Source organism: Clupea harengus, chromosome 15, assembly GCF_900700415.2.
Source record: "Clupea harengus chromosome 15, Ch_v2.0.2, whole genome shotgun sequence".
NCBI classification, from domain to species: Eukaryota; Metazoa; Chordata; class Actinopteri; order Clupeiformes; family Clupeidae; genus Clupea; species Clupea harengus.
This window is the reverse complement of record NC_045166.1, coordinates 15,590,956-15,610,213: the sequence shown is the minus strand read 5'-3', so window position 1 is coordinate 15,610,213 and position 19,258 is coordinate 15,590,956. Positions and strand designations below refer to the sequence as shown.

Genomic DNA, 19,258 nt, shown 5'->3' with positions numbered 1-19,258 from the left:
GCATGTGGAGTCCCCTTGGGACATCCCGAACCCAGGGCAACGTGACCCCTCAGCTCATCCCTGTCTCTCATTCGCTCTGACCTCAGTCTTCACCTAGTGGAGTTGTCCTGTCACTGCACCACTCAGCGCACGGAGAGAGACTCTGTTTCAGAGTAATCTGTCAGAACAAGCATGGCTGGAGGAGACACACCAGAGGTACGGAGGAGCAACAGGTGTAATTAAAGGCACAGTCCTCAATTCTGCTGAAAGAGTGTTTACACTTGAGCTCCCTTCAGTGCGTCTGAAACAGCGTGTTGATTGACTGGAATAGCGTGTGGCCATTGACGGCGCCAAGACAAACACCAGCGTTTTTTGAGCGCAGACGTTGGTCGACCAGCTAGAGGAGAATTTAGATGGAAAATGTAATTGATCATCATCAAGGACCTATCTTTAATAATTTTCCTAAATTATGCTTACTAATATTACCACTTAAATTAGCACAATTGTTGGCTTTATGTTGCATGTAGGGTGTAGGTCTTATTGGACATACGGCACATTCCTTTTATGTGCTCTCATGCCTATTTTCATTTCATTACTGTATTTTATTATTGATGCTTGTTATTGATCATTTCTTGACAGAATGAAGGTACAACTTGGCTTGAATTTGACTGTATGTGAAACACACCCATGATAGAAAGGACTTGTATTGAAATGAATAGATGTTTATGTCAGAACTCAGTGTGTGCACACGGAACTTGTGTGAATAGCAGTGAAAACAAAAACACATTGTTATTTACTTTTAAATTAATTTAATTGTTATTTATGTACTAATTTAAATTATTTGTGAGATCACACCCATTATACAATTATGAAAGAAACATGGTGCTCTATAAATTATGACTGATGAATTGTTTGACACATAGGCCAAGTAATGTCAAGTATTATCAGAATTCCTATTGCTGTTGTGGTTGAAATGTAATTCCACATATCGACCAGCAGAGGGACACAAACCCAATGACCCTACTCCTCTGCATGGTAACATGCATCTTACACAATATCATCCATGCTCAGGCTAAAGCATTTGAAAATACAGGCCCATTCTGTAGAAGTGTGATGACACTTCATTACTGAACAGCTGGTGTCTTGCATAATCTACAGAGTATTTGTTTTGACCTGTTTGAGTTCCTGTTGCTCAACTGGGGTTGCTAACACCAAGGTCATGTGCTCAATGCTGAGGGAGAATATATACTGGGGGCTATAATTTACCTGCTCTGTAAGTCACTTTGCATAAAAGCATCTGGTAAATGAGTAAATCTCAATTTAACAATTTAAATGTAGTGTAACAAATCTCCCAGAGTGAGATATTTCAGAGGCACTGAATTATAATTACATAATAGTTAGAAAAAAAGTAATAATTACATGTTGGCTTCTTTAATCTTTTTAAATCATTTTTGTCATATATTTTCATGGCAATACAGCTGCTTGCAATTAGGCTATCTACAGACTTAAGCCCGAATTATAGATCTGCGTCGGTGTCCGTCCGTTTTACGGATGGGCGGGGAAACAGATTCGGACGTACTGTTTTTGATTTATACTTCTCCGACGGCTGTGGGTGTTGAAAACAATTCACCGCCAGAACAGTAGGTGGAGCAGCGGTTTTTTGGTCACAGACGAGCTACTACGCGACCTCTTTCAGTGATAGAATTCGTCGATTGTTCATCTCCCTCCTCCCAGCCGTCATGTCATCAAGAGCAACAGGTGTAGTCACATCGGTCTTTGAGACACACTACATTACAATGGTTAGTCTGTCTAACGCTATATATTCACTTGAAAAGACAAACTTATCTCCATCATGGTAGGTATTATTTGTGTGAAAAATAGTAGCAATCTATAACAAAATGATATGCTTATCTTACATACACTATAGAAACTATTAAAAACGATTCAATGAAATGAATACTATCTCATTTTCTTTGGTATTTTTTGTCATATTCAGATTTGTAATGATGATTGCTGGGTAATATGTATGCTGTTGTCCAATGTCAAGTCTCTATTTGATCATGTGACGAGACGATATGATAGTTTAGGCGCAACATCTGAACGTCAAGACCAACAAGCCGACTGGGCAAATAAATATCTGTGACAACGTGATTACAGGAGGCAAACTGGTATCAGGGAAGAAGTTAAAAATAAACTGTCATCTGGAGAGTTTAAAAGAATACAAAACGAGGGGGAATCTACTGTATGGAGATATTTCTGCTTAGTAGTCAACGCGGATTGATTAAACCTGGATGGTTGGGGGAGAGAGATGAACGTCAAAACCGACAAACTGGGCCAGAGGCAAAAGCACCTGCAAGCTGAAAACAATGGCTTTCAAACATAAGCGTGATAAGGCATTGAACATTCCATATTTAAATATCTTAATAAGTAGTCAAGTAAACGTGTTTGCTTCACATGCTTCTCCCCTGTACAAAAGCGTCGGCTAAATGACTAAATGTAAATGGATTAAACCTCGATTGTTGGACTATGTAGATCGTTTCATAACGAACTTTGTGCACTTAAAGTTTAAAAAAAAAAAGAAACTGTCATCTGGAGAGTTTAAAACGACACTCGAGGGGAAATTTACTGTAGGCCTGTGGAGATATTTCTGTCGGATGGCATCATATTCTATGCAGATTCTAATGAGGCTGTTTGATATGTCCAATGTAAGAAGTGTGAAGCTTTAATGAAATATGATTGATGCCATCCTCTTTCTCCACAACATGGATTAAACATCGATGGTTGGACTATGTAGATACTTTTATAAGGAATGTGTCCGTGTAGGCTACTTACATTTTTCAAGAAAAAAGATAATCTTCAATGGTAAGACTTGTTTTATTCGCGCCTCTTCTGGTGTAGCATATAACGTGAGTTTTATTTAGGCATATCAGATGCATAGCGTGTGTAATGTGTAGGCCATTTCATTCCGTTCTTGCAATGTGAATAATTCATTTCAATATGCTTATATCCCTTTTGTGCGCGCTTGTGCGTTTAACGGGGCTTGTTTGTGTGAGCCAGTGCATTTATCATTCATCTGTTGATGCTCAAGTTTAATAAAGGCAGGCTATTCTTAAGAAACGTATGTAAATGTGTCAGTAGTATGAACAGTTGAGACATTGACTCATTGGGGTTCGGACTAAATATTTTACTTGCTGTCGGGCTGGGGTAGGGCTGGGACAAGTCAGCGCGATAAGGCATTGAACATTCCATATTTAACTTGCCGGCATAGTCGCCCCATAATGCCGTGCGGCGGGCACATATATTTCTCGATGTGATGCAGTGCCCAACGATGTTCTTTAACAATGTTCCTTACTGTTCTAATTGCATGTCGTTGTTCTGTGTTGGGACGGAGTTTATACAGGTGTGTGACGGTAGCACAGTCTGTTCGTGATAACTTGTAGCAGGGCATAAAGCCCGTGCCATTTTGACATTGTATTGTGTTTAGTGTTTAATTAAAAGCCATAACAAATATTCCACACTTCCGTGATTTGTTACAATATCTTAATAAGTAGTGAAGTCAACGTGGATTCTATGGATTAAATTCATTTATTGACACATCTTTTCAGGACGGCCACAGCGCTTTAAAACGACGTGTTTATAAGTTACATTATTCAAAGATGGAAGATAAAAGGCGAGATAATCGCCAGGTGTAATAAGCCTACTTTCTCATTATGTGTGTGTGTTAGGGTTTGTAATGCAATGGTGTTGGCTGCAAGTTAACTCCACTTCACGTTAATGTTAGCTTTTGTATATGAGCATTCATTTCAACTGTTCCATCATCTGAAATATCACGGTGTCGAAAAACAAACCTTTGATCTAAACAGAATATTCAGTATGGAATGGGAATATTTCAGAGCAGTAGGGCTATCTTTTATCGCGTTTGACAAATATGCTCCGATTGCTGTGATGTCTCCTGTGAGAATGGGATAGTATTCTCTCCTATGAATTCGCGGTCGTTTGAGTGTCCTTATAAGTGTTTCAGAAATATCTTCAGACCTCTTCTGTTATGTTTGTTCATAATCAACTAGAAGAAGCTTGTGAGACGGTCTACAGGCTATTCATAAAAAAACATACGTAAATGTGTCATTAGTATGAACAGTTGAGACATTGACTATGTCTGGTTGGATTCCGACAATATATTTGAATAGCTGTCTGGCTCGGGCACTACTCTGTCGGACGCAGGCCGGGCTCGGACAGAAATATTCGGCTGATCCACACTCTATAACAGAATAGGAACAGATAGGGAATGAAACAGGAAATGTGAGATTCCGGAAATGATGTCGTTAGGAAATTATTTCGTTAGCGGACCAATCACAGCCAAGGGGGTATCCGTCGCTATCCGTTCGTATCCGAAAAAGTTACAAAAATCGAGAGGTGCACGTCGGTGTCCGTCCAGCTCTCCGAAGGGCTCGGATGGGCGTTCCACCACGGGGAAGGGTGTTGCCAAGGCGTGGCTATGTGTCCGTCTCCGTCCAAATGGATAACTATAAATCTAGCATTACAGTCAGGTGTCCAGACATGATTCTGCAATGTCATACCTCCACCTAGTGGCCGATGGTTGAACCTTGCATAAGAAATATGGGGACAGATGGCAGCCTAGGAAAGCCGCCCCAATCTCCCAATCCGAGATGTCCGCCTACCTCACCAAAAAAACTCACAAACTGCACACACAAACACACACACACACACACACACACACACACACACACACACACACACACACTCATCGAGAGAGAGAGTCTGTATGTAATGGCAATATTGTATTAGCTTGTATTTCTGATTATAATGTATAATATGTGATGTATATCAATTATTATTACATATTATAAACTGTATTTCATATATTATACTTGATATTTGTATATATAATTTCAATGTGTAATACGTGGGGTATCTTATTTATTATTACATATTGTATATTATTTAATAATGATTTAATAACTCATTTCAATAATATGTCCTACTGTGGTTAGCAGAACAGGAGCACCAGAAGGGTCTGTGCTTTCCCCTGTTCTGTACACTTTCAGCACATCTCAGACATTGCCACATGCAGTGCAGTTCACTAGTTTGCCCACTGGAGCACATGACGTGGTGGACAGCTAAGGAGGGTTTACATCTCCTAGAAAGCGTAAGTGGGGTGAGTGACGGCTGTCAATCATCCCTATATGGGCTCCTCTCGAACATTGTTTGAAAAACATTATTTCTCAGTCGCTGCCGCTGGTATGGGGGGGCATTAGGGGTGGACAGGAGGGGGTATTAGGGGTGGACAGGAGGGGGCATCAGGGGTGGACAGGAGGGGGTATTAGGGGTGGACAGGAGGGGGTGCACCGGGTCCTCGTGGAAGACTTTGTTGCATGGTGCCGGTCAAACCAGCTTCAGTTGAATACACCCAAGACCAAGGAGATGACTGTGGACAACTGTAGGTCTGGGCCACTCCCATGACCGGTTTCCATTGAGGGGGGTGATGTGGAGATGGCCAGGACCTATACCCCTTTGACTGCAGCTGGATGACAAACTGGACTGGACAGAGAACGCTGCCATTTTATACAGGAAGGGGCAGAGCCATTTCTATTTCCTGAGAAGGCTAGGGTCCTTTCAACATCTGTCGGAAACTCCTGCAGATGTTTTACAATGCAGCTGGGCAAGCTGGTCAGGTGAGCTGGCTCTGTGGTCGGCATAGAGCTGGACTCTCGTACAGAAGGACCCTGTGCAAACTGCTGTCTGCCATGGACATACACACACACGCTCACACAGACACCCACTGCACAGCACCGCACTGAACTAAACAGGGGCAGGGGGAGCTGAGTGTGGGACTGATGCTTCGTTCTGTTTTTGATTTCTTTTACTGGATATATCAGCCCTGCTCACCACACACACACACACAAAACTCACTCACACACTCACTCATACACACCTCTCTGTTTTTGATTTATTTCACTGGATATATCAGCCCTGTTTACTATGCACTTCAAGTCACTTTATTCATTGCGCAATCATTCTGGCACTGTGGAACTATTCCACATATACAGGACCTTGTAGTTTAAAGTCTTTAGTGTCTTATGTTTATGCATAGTGCAGTTACAGGCTATTTTTCAATGTGTAAAATGCTTCATTTGTATTGAGTGTATTTCACTGTGTTGTATTAAGCTACTGGATGATACAATTTAATGCTATAGCTTAGCTTTAACTTTAATGAAAATGAAAAAAATTTAATAAAAAAAAATCTCTCCGACCTAAATAAGAACAGTAATCTGTCCATGTGGTGTCGTTAGTGGCCACAAGTCGTAGCCTAGGTATGAAGTCCCTCCCCAACTACAAACCAAAACAAATCCTGCCTCAACACACGTGGCTCTGTGTATAAATTTTATGAAACGCAGCTTTCACTTCTGATCGTCAGTGTACGTGGCTCCCAAGTTAGTTTTACTTAGGACAAGAATGATGCGGAGGCGTTGGACTGTTTTTCAGAAATCAGCCATAGGCATCCGCAGAAACCTAAATTTACACGCGGGTATTTTAACAAGGCTAACTCAACAAGCACATGCGAATTTATGATTTCCCAAAACATTTCAGATTCGCCTCCACGCGCACCATTGTGTGGTAGTAGCCTACGCCTACGTTGGAGAGCAGATCACTCTTAACGTGTAGTTTACAGTTTAATTCCCACTTTGTGAATAGTGATGTCGTTTTAAACTTGAATTTATCATTTAGAGAAATAAGTTTATGGTCGATATCATTCTGGGCGAACTAGGACTGGACAGAAAGCGGAAGTGCACGACGAGAGAGTTCTGTTTGCGAACAGTAGGGGGAGAGCGAGAAAGAGAAATGGCGCCCCAATATTACTCTCGGTGAGAGAGTCGGACGCGAACACTGACAGAACCAAGAGAAGCAGAAACGAAGAGAACCATGGTGAACACGAGAAAGAGCAACAGACCCCAACCAGACAGTCCGTTCATCTCATCCAGGACGAGGTCGTCTGTCGGGAACAACCCCAGCTTGGAAGAACACAACCATGTAAGAGCCGGTTTCTTTTCTTCAGTGGCCGGTTAGCCCGCTAGCTTGTTAGCTGGAATAGAGCTCATGTTTGGCCTGAAGATTGGTGTCTCACTGGTACCTCTTTTGTTCTTGAGTGCCGGCAGGGGATGACACTTGCCGACAGTAGCACACACACGAGCAGCGCTACAGGTCTCGTAGTGGCCTGACATATTTGTTGCACTCTCGGACTGCAAATTCTGCACAGCTAGGTTAGCTTCCTTGCTAACGAGCTAGTTTATTGAACACATAGCTAACCCAAGTTCTTTGTGTTGTTTCTTGTTGGCCGGTGAGAGAAGCTAGCCGCAATGCTAACTCGGTAGCTCACCACTGTTCGGTATCAACACACAACTGACAGCGACGAGTCGTGAACAAAAGAACGTCCATACTAAGAATTGCTTAAAGTTCTGTGCATTGTTAGTGTCACCGCAAGCTTCAAAACACCAATGAATCCCGTGCAGGTCAGTGGGGGAAGGGAGTTCAACAGCGATAGACCCCTTGTGGCTCAAACAGACATTGTGCCTCATATAGGAAGTTGTACTCGGTAAACTTTTTTAGTTGTTGTGGAAAAATAAATCAGTTTGGCTACTTGTCCTTGCAACATGTCCGGGTCCTTTGTCAAGCATTGTTTTGAGCATATGTAACATGTTTGTTTTGTTCTTTGAAAGAGGTCTATCGCCACATCGGCATAATGTTGTTGATTATAGTATAATATACTCATTGACTGCCAGTTGACCACCACATGCATATGTTTTGAGTAACAAAGCAGTATTTCTGACGACTCGGAACAGCAAAAATCTATTTTATGCGACATCGACTTGATGCAAATATAACGGCACCTTAAATATTAGTCGGTTTCATGAAGCGAAATGTTCTTTTCCTTGCAGGTAGGGCATGTCCTCGGTTGGTGACATCACTTGTAAACAAAAGCTAAACATCTGTCGTTACACAGCCTAGCCTACTACTAAACCAAGTTCATAGTAATGTTAAATATGGGCAGTTGGAGCGAATTTATTCGCTTCACATGCATTGATGTTTTTTTAATTAACGTTCACGCTACAGGGCTAACAATGTGTAATAAAAAGCACAATTTTCAAAGCCTAGTGATTATTTGCATTGGTAAGAGCTAGTTATGCAGGTGAGAGAGGGAGTTGCAAAGAGGTACAAAGAGAAACTGAAGCAGGTAGGTGTAGGACAGAAAGCAGCATCTGGGCTGAAATATGTGTGTGGATGCAGCAGTGTGCCAGTGAATGGTTCTGAACTCGTAAGGTACGTGTGTGGCTTTGCAGTGCGAGTTTGAACTTTGTGGTGAAGTATGTGTCCATGTGTGTAGTTTCTGAAGATGTGTCTGTGCATCTGAACACAGTGTGTCTTTATGTGTCTGCACGAGTCTCTTAATTGCATTTCTGTTCACTGAAGTCTTTTCTTTACTTTTCTTCAGCGTGTGTCATTAAACATTAAAGTCTAAAAGAGGTGGGAGAAAAAAGAACGATTGTGTAGTATTGCAATATTTGTCAGCATAATATTATTTCGAAACGGCAGCGGCAAGTATTACAATATTTGTTTGTTTTTAACATTCTGAGTTTAATTTTGCTATACGTTTACTTTGATACCACTTCTTATGAAGTCCACAAAATCGCTCAAGACCTCGTTCTTCTTTTGCTTCATGGAGGAAATCGGAAAGAAAGTCAGTCAAGATGCCAAGATGGCTGCATAGACTCCCAGTATACGAAATGTAATATATGGGAGAAATAAATCGCAGTGCTCTGCAGCATTGCAATACTTGCTGCGTTTTAAAATGTAAAGAATCACAATAATATCTTATAGTGGCCTAAATATCATGACACTTTGATATTGTATCGCCGCTTCAAAGTCTATGTTGGTGTTTTTGGGTAATTTGGGTGGACAATAAAGTGTGTGTTCATGTGTTGTCTGGACACTGAAGTGTCTGTTGATGTGCCTATATGGTGGATGCTTAAAGGGACACTTCAGGATTTTTTTTTACCTGGGCCCTATTTTTCCCACCTTTTGGGGTCCACAGTTTTACCGGTGACAAAACAATTGCAATCGATCCAGTATTGAGGAAGAAAAGCAGTAATTTTCTACTGAAACTACAGAAACTGTCTTTTTCTACAGTTTATTTGCCGTTATTGAGAAAGACAGACCGCTCTATCTCTGTAGGGATCCTGTCCATGTTAGACCCTTATAATAACATTATGAGCCTGTCAGTGGCTTAAACAAGCGGATGCATGCCCCATGGGATTACATTGTGTAGCTGTTCTGCAACTGGACCGATTTCAATCGTTAATTGTCCTTATTAAATGTTTGGACCCAAAAAGATCTAAAAATAGGGCCCAGGTTGAAAAATCCCAAAGTTTCCCGTAAAGTGTGTGTTCGTGTGTCATTGGACACTGAAGGATCGGTTGATGTTCCTACACGGTGGATGTTGAAGTGTGTGTTTGGATGGTTGTAGACTGCAATGTTGAATTTTTTTTATATTTAATTATCTGAGGTGGATGTGTGTGTGATGAGGATATACCTGTTGATTTTCGGGGAGACCTGCGTCAACTCTCCTCTGCGCTACTCCAGGCCAACGAAAAGGGCCATCCTGATTGGGTCATATTTGGGTGGTGAACCCCTTATCCTCTCCTATGTATATTGGGCTGGAGACATGTTGCCAGCTACGTTTTACATCATCCGCAAGTGGTTGTGATCCATTTGAACCCACAACTCTCTCTGCTGGTGTGCTGATTTTGAGAAATGAAACGGTGTTGCACAGTCAGTGTTTCCCCTACCGTTATACTAGGGGGGGGGCGCCCCGCACCCCCAACGGCACCCCCCGCCCCCCCTGAAAGGTCAAGTTAATTTTGTTCAATTTTATTTTCTATAAAGCGCCAGATCACAACTGAAGTAATTAAGGTTACCTTTCCTATAGAACAGGTCTATAGCTTGTTCTTTTATTAAACAAAATAAATAGCCTTATGTTATTTATCTTATTTACACGACGTCATGTAATTTCTGTCTCTACATGGTCGCGCGTTTACAATTCTCTGCTCTCTGTATCGCGCATGGCGGAGTTCCGCCGCGATGCGCACACACACACACACACACACACACACAGACACGTGCGCGCACACAAAGGTGAGCACGCTCCCACCAGCAGACAGAATTGGGCTTAAGAATCAGTGCACAGCTACGGACACTTTTAAGCCTTAAAAAACTAATATCCAGGCATTTATGAATCCGGCAGAGATCTTTTCCTAGGTAGGGTCGACAATGAGGCCCAATGAGAATGGCTACAACAGACGTGGAAACAGAACGTACGTACAGAATGTCCGCACCGAAAATTCAGAAATAGATCTGGCTTCCATTTTTTATCATTTTCCGCGAGTTGTGCGTGGCCCTTTTTACATAGAGTCTGGTAATAAATCTATGAAATGTAACGAAAATGATTTATTTTGCTGTGAATAATGAAGGAAGCAATAAATCCGATTATTTGCCAAACCCTCAAGAGCTGTTGCCATGGAGATTTAACGTTACTTTCTGTTTGAAGACAAGGTAGCAGCTAGTGTTGAAGAATGGATGACTTGAAATTGGACGACTTTAAATTAATATATGAAATTGAACATCAACACCTATACGGATAAAATAAATAAACAAGGATAGCAAAATAGATTGATAAGCAATGAGAACGGCAGAAACACAGGCAGGACGTCAGATGACGAGACGGATCATAGTGACACAGGCTGTTTGTTTTTTTCGTCATATGAAGGCTGAGACAGTCTTACTGGTCCTTTTGTAATGCCAACATGTGCACTTCGTTGTGGATAAGTAAAGCCTATTATGCTAAATTGTTGTAGTCCTGGTAATCTTTTGTTTGGCATATTGGTGAGGTTATTAAGAGGACCATTTCTCAATCGTTTTGTTCTTGATGAATTAATGTTTGTTTATTAATCAATTATTTTTCAACACATAACTCAATTATAATTACAAAGAGGACAATTCACAACTTTTTATCGCAACTTTCACTTGTTTCGTCAATTTAATTGCAACAAAAACCTAAAAATAAAAACTTTCATTGCAACTTTTTGGAAAAGCTCCTGCGAAATCAGGAATTTTAGGCCGCAAATATTTCAAAAAATGTTCTTCCAGAAGCCCAGAAAGATACACCACTGCAGCGACAAAAGCTGCACACTTTGTGGATAATTGTCATAAAGACATGTTCCGATGTTTAGTTGTTATATTGACTGCTGTCATTAATAGAAACTAGTGCTGTCAAACGATTAAAATATTTAATCGCGATTAATCGCATTTAGGTCATATGAAGCAACAGGGAGCTTGGACGAGGTGGGAGAATGCGGTTGAAAGGAAAGTGACCTGGGCTGAGCTTTGGAAAGCCGAGCCTCACCGCATCAAATTCCTCATTCAGGCAGTGTATGACGTGCTTCCAAGCCCGTCAAATCTGCACATATGGGGCATAGCAGAGACACCAGCATGCCCACTGTGTTCCAAGCGAGGAACCCTGGAACACATCCTCAGTTGCTGTACTAGGGCACTTGGAGATGGTCGGTACAGGTGGAGGCATGACCAAGACCATTGCTGAAGCCATCAGCGCAGGACTGGCGTGGGCAAAGCAGTTCCGACCCTCCAAGAAAACCATCACCTTTGTCAGAGCTGGGGACAAGCCAACTCCTGCCAGAAGAACATCATCTGCAGGCATCCTGACGTCTGCAAGAGACTGGCAGTTGTTGGTGGACCTTGAACATCAGCTGAAGTTCCCCAGCCATATTGTAGTCACCACCCTGCGACCAGACATTGTCCTTGTGTCTGAGTCCACCAAGCAAGCAGTGCTGCTGGAGCTGACAGTCCCGTGGGAAGATCGCTTGGAAGAAGCCTTTGAGAGGAAGCTCTCCAAGTACGCAGGACTGGTCAGTGACTGCCAGCAGGCTGGCTGGCTGGATAGCAAGATGTTTCCCTGTGGAGGTTGGATGCAGAGGATTTGCAGCCCGTTCCTTGGCCAGAGCCTTCAGCAGTTTAGGCATCGAGGGCGAGAGAAAGAGGAGAGCCATCCGCAGTACCACCAATGCGGCAGAGAGAGCCTCAAGATGGCTGTGGCTCAAAAGAGGGGAGCCATGGAGTCATGGTAGCTAGCTAGCCATTTTTTTTTTTTTTAGAAATCTCGCGTTAATCTCGCGATAAAAAAATTAACGGCGTTAACGCAAACCCATTTTAACGCCGTTAATTTTTTTATCGCGAGATTAACGCGAGATTTCTAAAAAAAAAAAAAATGGCTAGCCGTTAATAACGCGTTAAACTGACAGCACTAATAGAAACACATGAACACCATGATTCCTTTAAGCGTTTGTGTCGGTGGCCACGCCGCGCACCGTGCCGCACCCCCCCCCCCCCCAAAGCTGTAAACCTAGGGGAAACACTGACAGTAAAGCAAAGTTAGAGAGCTTTGGGTAGGTCAGCCTTAAAATGAAAAGTTGTGGAATTGTCTGTGGATGTTTTACGGTGTTTAAATGTCATGAACTGGTATTTTTTAAATGTGCAAGGCCACTATACATTATCTCGCTTATTATACGGTTACTTGCCAAAAAAGATAGATGACATTCCTCCAACAGACCTATTTTTAATGGTTTTGTTGCCGTTTCGTGACTTCCATCAAGAAGAACTTTACTCAGGAGTTGAGTGGCAACCCATAACTTGCTGACTTCAAGTTACAATGACTTTTCGTTACGTTAAATGACCGGACTAGTTGCGGAATGATATGAAAGATGTGAATTAGAAGCACACAACTTGTTGCCAATGGCAGCAGTGATTAATTTTTCGCAGCGGTGAATATAAATAAATATCAGATTGTTTGGGTGGCCCATTCAAATCAACGTAACTTTTTGGAACATTCTGAGGAGCCGTATAATAAGAACTAATGAACTAATGCTAGGTGGACTGCTGTCCTACTCAAAGCGCTTTACAGATGAATGCCTGAGACATCCACCCATTCACACACCGATGGCGGAGGCTACTATGTAAGGTGCCAACCTGCACATCGGGAGCGGTTGGGGGTTCAGTGCTAAACTGTGACACTGCAACCCTTGGTGAGGAGGAGTTGGGATCGAACTAGCAACCTTCCGATTGCTGAACGACTCCTACCTCCTGAACCACTGCTCCTGAGCCCCAGTTAAGCTTAGCTTTGAGGCCAAGCTGCACAGGCACCCTGAGAGTTTTATAAGTTAAATTGAAGGGACTGTTTCTGTCAGTCATGTCACCTAGAAAACTAGCTATCATTTCATACAAATAGAACTCTTGTTGTCATGTAAACTGTTTAATGTTATGTAAAAGTTTCCTTAGCTAGCTACCTTGCATAGCAACTTGCCAATCTTGCAACACTATTTGATTTCTCAAAACCAGCACACACCAGTAAGAGAGAAAGTTTTCAAATTGATCACAACCACTTGAGGATGATGTTCACAGCGTAGATGGCAACATGGCTCCAGCCATATCAGTGCTCCACAAGACATAAATGTTTCTGTTATCCAGATATGAGTGTATACCATTAACCATGTCCATATTTACTTGTTATATAGTTATAAGTTGCCTGCCAAAGGAACTAGTTGAGTTGTGGGGGCCTTGCCTTACGAGGATAAACATTTGATACACAAATTGGAACAGAAACGGGAGTTGCAGTGAAAACAACTTAGGAGTTTTATTAATAATAAGTGGGGAAGAAGGGAGGGGGTGCAAAAAGGTAACTCAAATCTTCACCTGGTTGGCAGTATGCGTCAGAGGGCTCCATCTGGCTCTTCCTGAGGCGAGAGAGGGAGAGAGACGGGCCAAAGCTAGTGGGGGGTTTGATCACTGCCACTCTTCGCCTCGTAAGGGCTTTGACTCCTGGCTGTGCACGGGCTCTCGTCTTCCGTCTTCAGGCCTCCTCTCCTGTTCCAGCCGCAGCACTCCGCAGAAACACAATTCAACAAAGGACGTCTTCAGTTCAATTTACCTCCACTTCAATAGTAGACTCTGGTTGCATTTGCTTTATCAACAGAAAATATTCCTCTTTGAAAAGTAGGGTGGCCCCGGGCCTCTTACTTACTGAGACTGGCTTAACAGGCGTCTGGTTCCCACTCCTCGGGAACTCAAGCCAGTCTGTCTTCAGTTCCTTCTGGTGAGTTTAAAAAGGCTCCTGATTGTCTGATTAACTCTGCACACCTGTGAGTGACAACCAGAGACACCTGGGTGGGGAGGAGTGCCCAAGAACACTCTTCCGGGGTAGTACCGCCCATCCAACACCACACCTCTTGCACTGCCCACCGGCTGGGCCATCACAGAGTTCACTTGTTTTAATTGACGAGGCTACTTATTTTTGCCAGACTAACTTTTTTGTTTTTAAGATTAATAGTGAGCTATTGTCCATTGCTAAGTTAGGCTACTTAGTCCATTGCAGGCTGCATTGGGATGTTTTAATAAGGGTTTGATTTCATAACAGTGACAAAAGTAATACAGGGGCTCAGGGCACAGTGTTGTTACGTGGCTGTCACCAATGACAACAAGTCAGGGAGATGTGGATGCTGCTCCACTCCGCAGGGCGCTTTAAGCAGGTACGTTAATGTTGGTTGCCGTGGCAAGGGACATTGAGGGAGGCAATACGGTTAGTTAGCACCAATTCAACCGGTTTCAATGGGAGTGGGAACTGGGCCTGTGATTCTTAAATTGTGTTTGAACTTTGTTGAAATGTGTAGTATTGTGTTTAAAATGAGTTTGGGGACCATGCATCCCGCTTAAATGGGGTCTTTGCGTTCATAAAAACTTTTTGTTGGGGTCTGTGAAACAACGTTAAGGGTTGTGAAACGGTTTGTTGGTGTCTGTTAGGGTTGGGCGATATGATGGTATATACCTTGCAACGGTAAATGTGTCTACCGGTAGAGATTGGGCAATACTGTTTCAAACGTGGGAGCTATCAGGGAGGCTATGTAGTAAATCAGGGCGTGTTCACGTGATTTGGGCAGGTAGCACTACATGCCGACAGCCAGTGGCGTAGCGGATGTTTTGGCCGCCCTGTGCGGTAGCCAAATTCGCCGCCCCCCTTCAAGGAGGATTTCCTACTGGTGCGAATTTTTATTATTGTTGTCAATATACGTCTTTGAAGCTCTGCGAGTCTTTGTCCTAGCGTCATAAAAAGGACATCCCCAGAAACCTTGAATCTTCTTCTGTGTACAGATATATAAAGTTCGAAAAATAATAATAAATAGCACTTTGTAAGGAGAATAGAACTAAAATCTTGCACATTTCATTTTCTGAGTGACAAAACAGCTGCTAACGACCCACCTGTTAGCAAATGAGGGCTATTCATTTGTTAAAGGCATGGTAAAGAAGACGGTGAGGACAAACGTATCCACTTTGAGCTGGTTGCTATGGTTACCTAGTTATGCTAGCTAACTAGCTAGCTAAGGAAACTTGTAATAACCTTAAACGGTTTAAATGGAAGAGTTCCATTTACATAAAATGATAGCTAGTTATCTAGCTGATGTTATAGTCTCCTCGATTTAGCTGATCAAATTATAATAGGAAAAGGTCGAAACCCCTGAGGGTGCCTGTGCAACTTTGTATGAAGGAGTTCATATTCATGAGTTCATATTGACACATATTAACACAAAGAGTTCAGCCAGCGCATGTATTACCTTACCTATTTGTGTGTAAAGAATGCTGATATGAAATACGAAAACAACCAGTAGAAACATCTACGTGTATAATGTTCTTCAAAAACGTAGAATACCCTGCTTGAAAATGTTGCAGAATGCAGTCCAGAAGTAAAATTCGGCACTAAACACAAAGACGTTCCCCCAAGACGTTCACACGCGCAGGTCGCGGGAGATTGTTTACAAACTGTCAAACTAATATGTTGCAAAGTAGACGCTAGACCGCGCCACTACAAAACAGCACCATATTCTAAATTCGGCCATTTGGGAAAACAACTATTATCAAAAAATTACAACAAAAAAAAATCACAAGAAAGTAATACAATTATAGTATTGGCCGCCCCCATTCAATTGGCCGCCCTGTGCGGTCCGCACACCCCGCACACCCCACGCTACGCCACTGCCGACAGCAACAAGGAAACATGGAGGAGGAGAGTGAAATTGTAAATACAGAGCAGGAGGGATCCCAACCAACCCAAGACGAGGAAGAGGAACTTGTTTCTAAACAAGAAGTGCAGGGGTGCCAATATTTTTGTCCACTGTATATGTGCTAGATACTAACTGCTGTTGCAGCGTAGGGGAGAGTGGGGTAAGATGAGGCAGTGGGTAAGTTGACCCACCACCTGTATCTGGGCAACCAAACACAATTTGGTTAACTCAAAAGTTTCTCTCAGATGGCTCAACTTACCCCTAACTCTTCTATTTGAGGGGGGTATTCCAAGTACGTGGTTTAGTGACAAACCTGGGTAAGCTAACTCAGAGTAAGTGGTAAAGAAAAAGAAGAACCCTCTGTCTTCATTCTCCTGGTTAGGAGGTTTACCACTTTCTCTGAGTTAACCTACCCAGGTTTGCCACTGAACCATGTTCTTGGCATACCCACACAAGTAGGTGATCATCAGCATCATACAAGGAGTCGGCTCCGGAGAAAAAAACTAATCTGAACTGATTCAGATTAATTTGAACTGATTCATCTGAATTGAATCAGATTCTGATGAGGAGGGATTTTGAAGCAAAGGAGGGAGAGCGAGTATGTAATCATTAAAGTTCTGAGTGTTAGTTTGATGTTAAAGTTTGATGTTAAAAGACTGTTAAAGTAATGTGTTTGTGATGTATGAGGGAGAACAAAGGGGTAAGAATAAGTGAATAAATATTAATTGATTGTTTTTTTAAGGGAAAAATGTGTAGCCTATTAGTTTTTCTGTTTTTTTTTTTCTGTCGACAAACTTACAGAGAAGTTAGTCACACACAAACGTGTGATTTCAAAATGGTGGCTGGTAGATTTTAGAAGTGGCTGGTAAAAAAATGTAAACGTTAACTACATGTGCTCACTGTGGCATGTGTTGTCTGACAGAATTTCATTTCATGTCATGTTCATTTTTCAGGGATCTGTCAACTTTTGGCAACTGGGAAAATAGTAGCTTGTACTTTCTGTTCAAGTTGCTTCAAGAGTGAAGAAAGATGATATAGGTGACCTGCTGCACAGATTAGCCTGTAGTTTTCACTGACAGATTTCATAAAACGTTTATTCTAGCTGAAAACAAATGCCAAATCAATGCGGTGTTTTATGACACTGCACCCATAAGTACACCTGTCCTTTGATTAGGCAAGTCGTCTGAGTTTTTGAGCTTTCGTGATGTAGCCTTTTTGCCCAGTGGGACAAGCGCTAATGATGTTAGTATGTCAGCTGGCTGAAGGAAATGTGTTCACCTGGGGGACTGTCACTACAGGGAAAGAAATGGCAAAATGTAAAATGTAGGCCCGCTGGCAACCATTTTAGTAGTCATCTGGAGCCCTGGTTTGTGTTTGTGTGTGGAAGAAGGCCAACAATAATGGCCAGTAGTGGTGTTGTGTGTGTAAATTGTATTTGTAAACTATGTTTGTGTGTGTGTGTTGTACAGAAGGAGGCCAGTAGTGATGTGAGCAGCCCCTGCAGCCCTCGCCAGTCCCCCCCCTCTAAGCGGACGCGGCGGCAGACACGCACCCCCAGTTCCAGCGACACGTCACCCAGTCCCCAGAGCAAAGAGCAGAGGGTCAGCTGGCACGTGCCACACTACTGCACCAGGTGAGGAAATACACACACACACACACACACACACACAGCACCAGCGATACGTCACACAGTAGCTTTAAGGAACACTTAAGACACGAAACATGGGAATACATCCCCATCTCTTGTGAGGTGACCATGTGGACTAAATGGACTGTTACAAGTACAACACACACTCTGCGGATGTGTAGTTTTGGTGTTTTTCTCCTTGGGGAACTTGCAGCACAGATGGTGAATAAATGAATACGATTGTCTCCTGTTGATGGACGACATTCTTTAAGCAAGTCCATAAATTAGACTGCATTTTCACGTTTAGTATGTACGAGGTGTGACCAAAAAGATTCGACAATCCGTACAATTTGCATCTGGACTATTGCGCAATACTCTGAGAAAGGGTCTCATTCGATGGGGGGAGAGGCTACAAAATAAGCCCTGACCTGGGTTCGTGCTCCTGAGGGGGTTACCCCCCTCCGACCCCACCCCTCCAGTCCTCCCAGCACTTGCCCTAGATGACCTGTGGCATGCCATAGTATACTGAGATTGACGTTTAGATAATTGCGCTTTTCGCAAATCAGACACTGAGATATGCGTGGACATTTTTTTTTCCAAGGTGTACCTTGAGGTGTATCTGTTGTTTTCCCCGGTGTTGATATGTGTCCTTACCCATCGTAAGTATGGGGGTTGGACCTAGGTTGTTTGGCATGAGTACCTGCATGTGACTGTGAGAGGTTTGGCCGCTGTGGGAAGTCCCCAACCAATAGGAACCAATTTAACATTCAACACTTTTCCTGTGTATAACTAAAAGTAATGGAAACTTCAGACATGAAAGATAGCTGGGGAAAGCATACAAACACACACAAACACACACAGTTCCATGTGCTCCATATAGAAACAGCTGTGAATGATAAAGTTAGTATTGTATTGTATCAAATTACCACGCACACCATTTACTGGCGTATCCTCTATATGGATGAAACTATTCACTGGATTATCCTCTGTATGGATGAAACTATTCACTCAGCTTTAATTGTTGGTTATTATGTTTATTATTTGTCATTTTAATATTTATTGTTTTCTTGTGTCTCCAGGTTGTCCTCAGGTGCTATCCAAAATGGACACAGTAAGTTTTCTTACCTTGTTTCTTTTTTTAATTACTTTTTTTATACCTTTTTTCACTGAGTATCATTTTAAGTTCCTGGAATTCCAATCATAAGTTCCTGTATGTATAATAGACTCTGGGCTCCATGCCAGTAAGTTCCTGTGTGTATATAAGTGGCCCATGTGTAACACTTTGCATTGCACTTTGCAGTGTGTTTGTCCCGGTGAATCTCCCCAAATAATACAGTTTTGAGAATGAAGAATTACCACCTACAATTTAGTAGGATTACTGAGTAATCCAGTTGACTGTACTGATTGAAGCTTAATGAATTGGATCTGATTGCATAGATATGAAACCCCTCTTTGG

General features: G+C 42.4%; 1 protein-coding gene across 4 annotated transcripts in view; it reads left to right on the top strand.

Annotated features, from left to right (window-relative positions):
* The first annotated feature begins 6,397 nt into the window (after nt 1–6,397).
* The window catches only part of atad2b (ATPase family AAA domain containing 2B), a 93,286-nt gene continuing 80,425 nt past the window's right edge, over nt 6,398–19,258 (top strand). For 2 of the 4 annotated variants that reach the window (XM_031582184.2, XM_031582183.2), the window contains exons 1-3: nt 6,398–7,029; nt 17,645–17,808; nt 18,882–18,913. In XM_031582184.2, the coding sequence (XP_031438044.1) occupies nt 6,922–7,029; nt 17,645–17,808; nt 18,882–18,913 (304 nt within the window). In that variant the 5' untranslated portion in view covers nt 6,398–6,921. The remainder of the gene's footprint in view (nt 7,030–17,644; nt 17,809–18,881; nt 18,914–19,258) is intronic. The other 2 variants (XM_031582186.2, XM_031582185.2) reach the window with 1 other exon arrangement.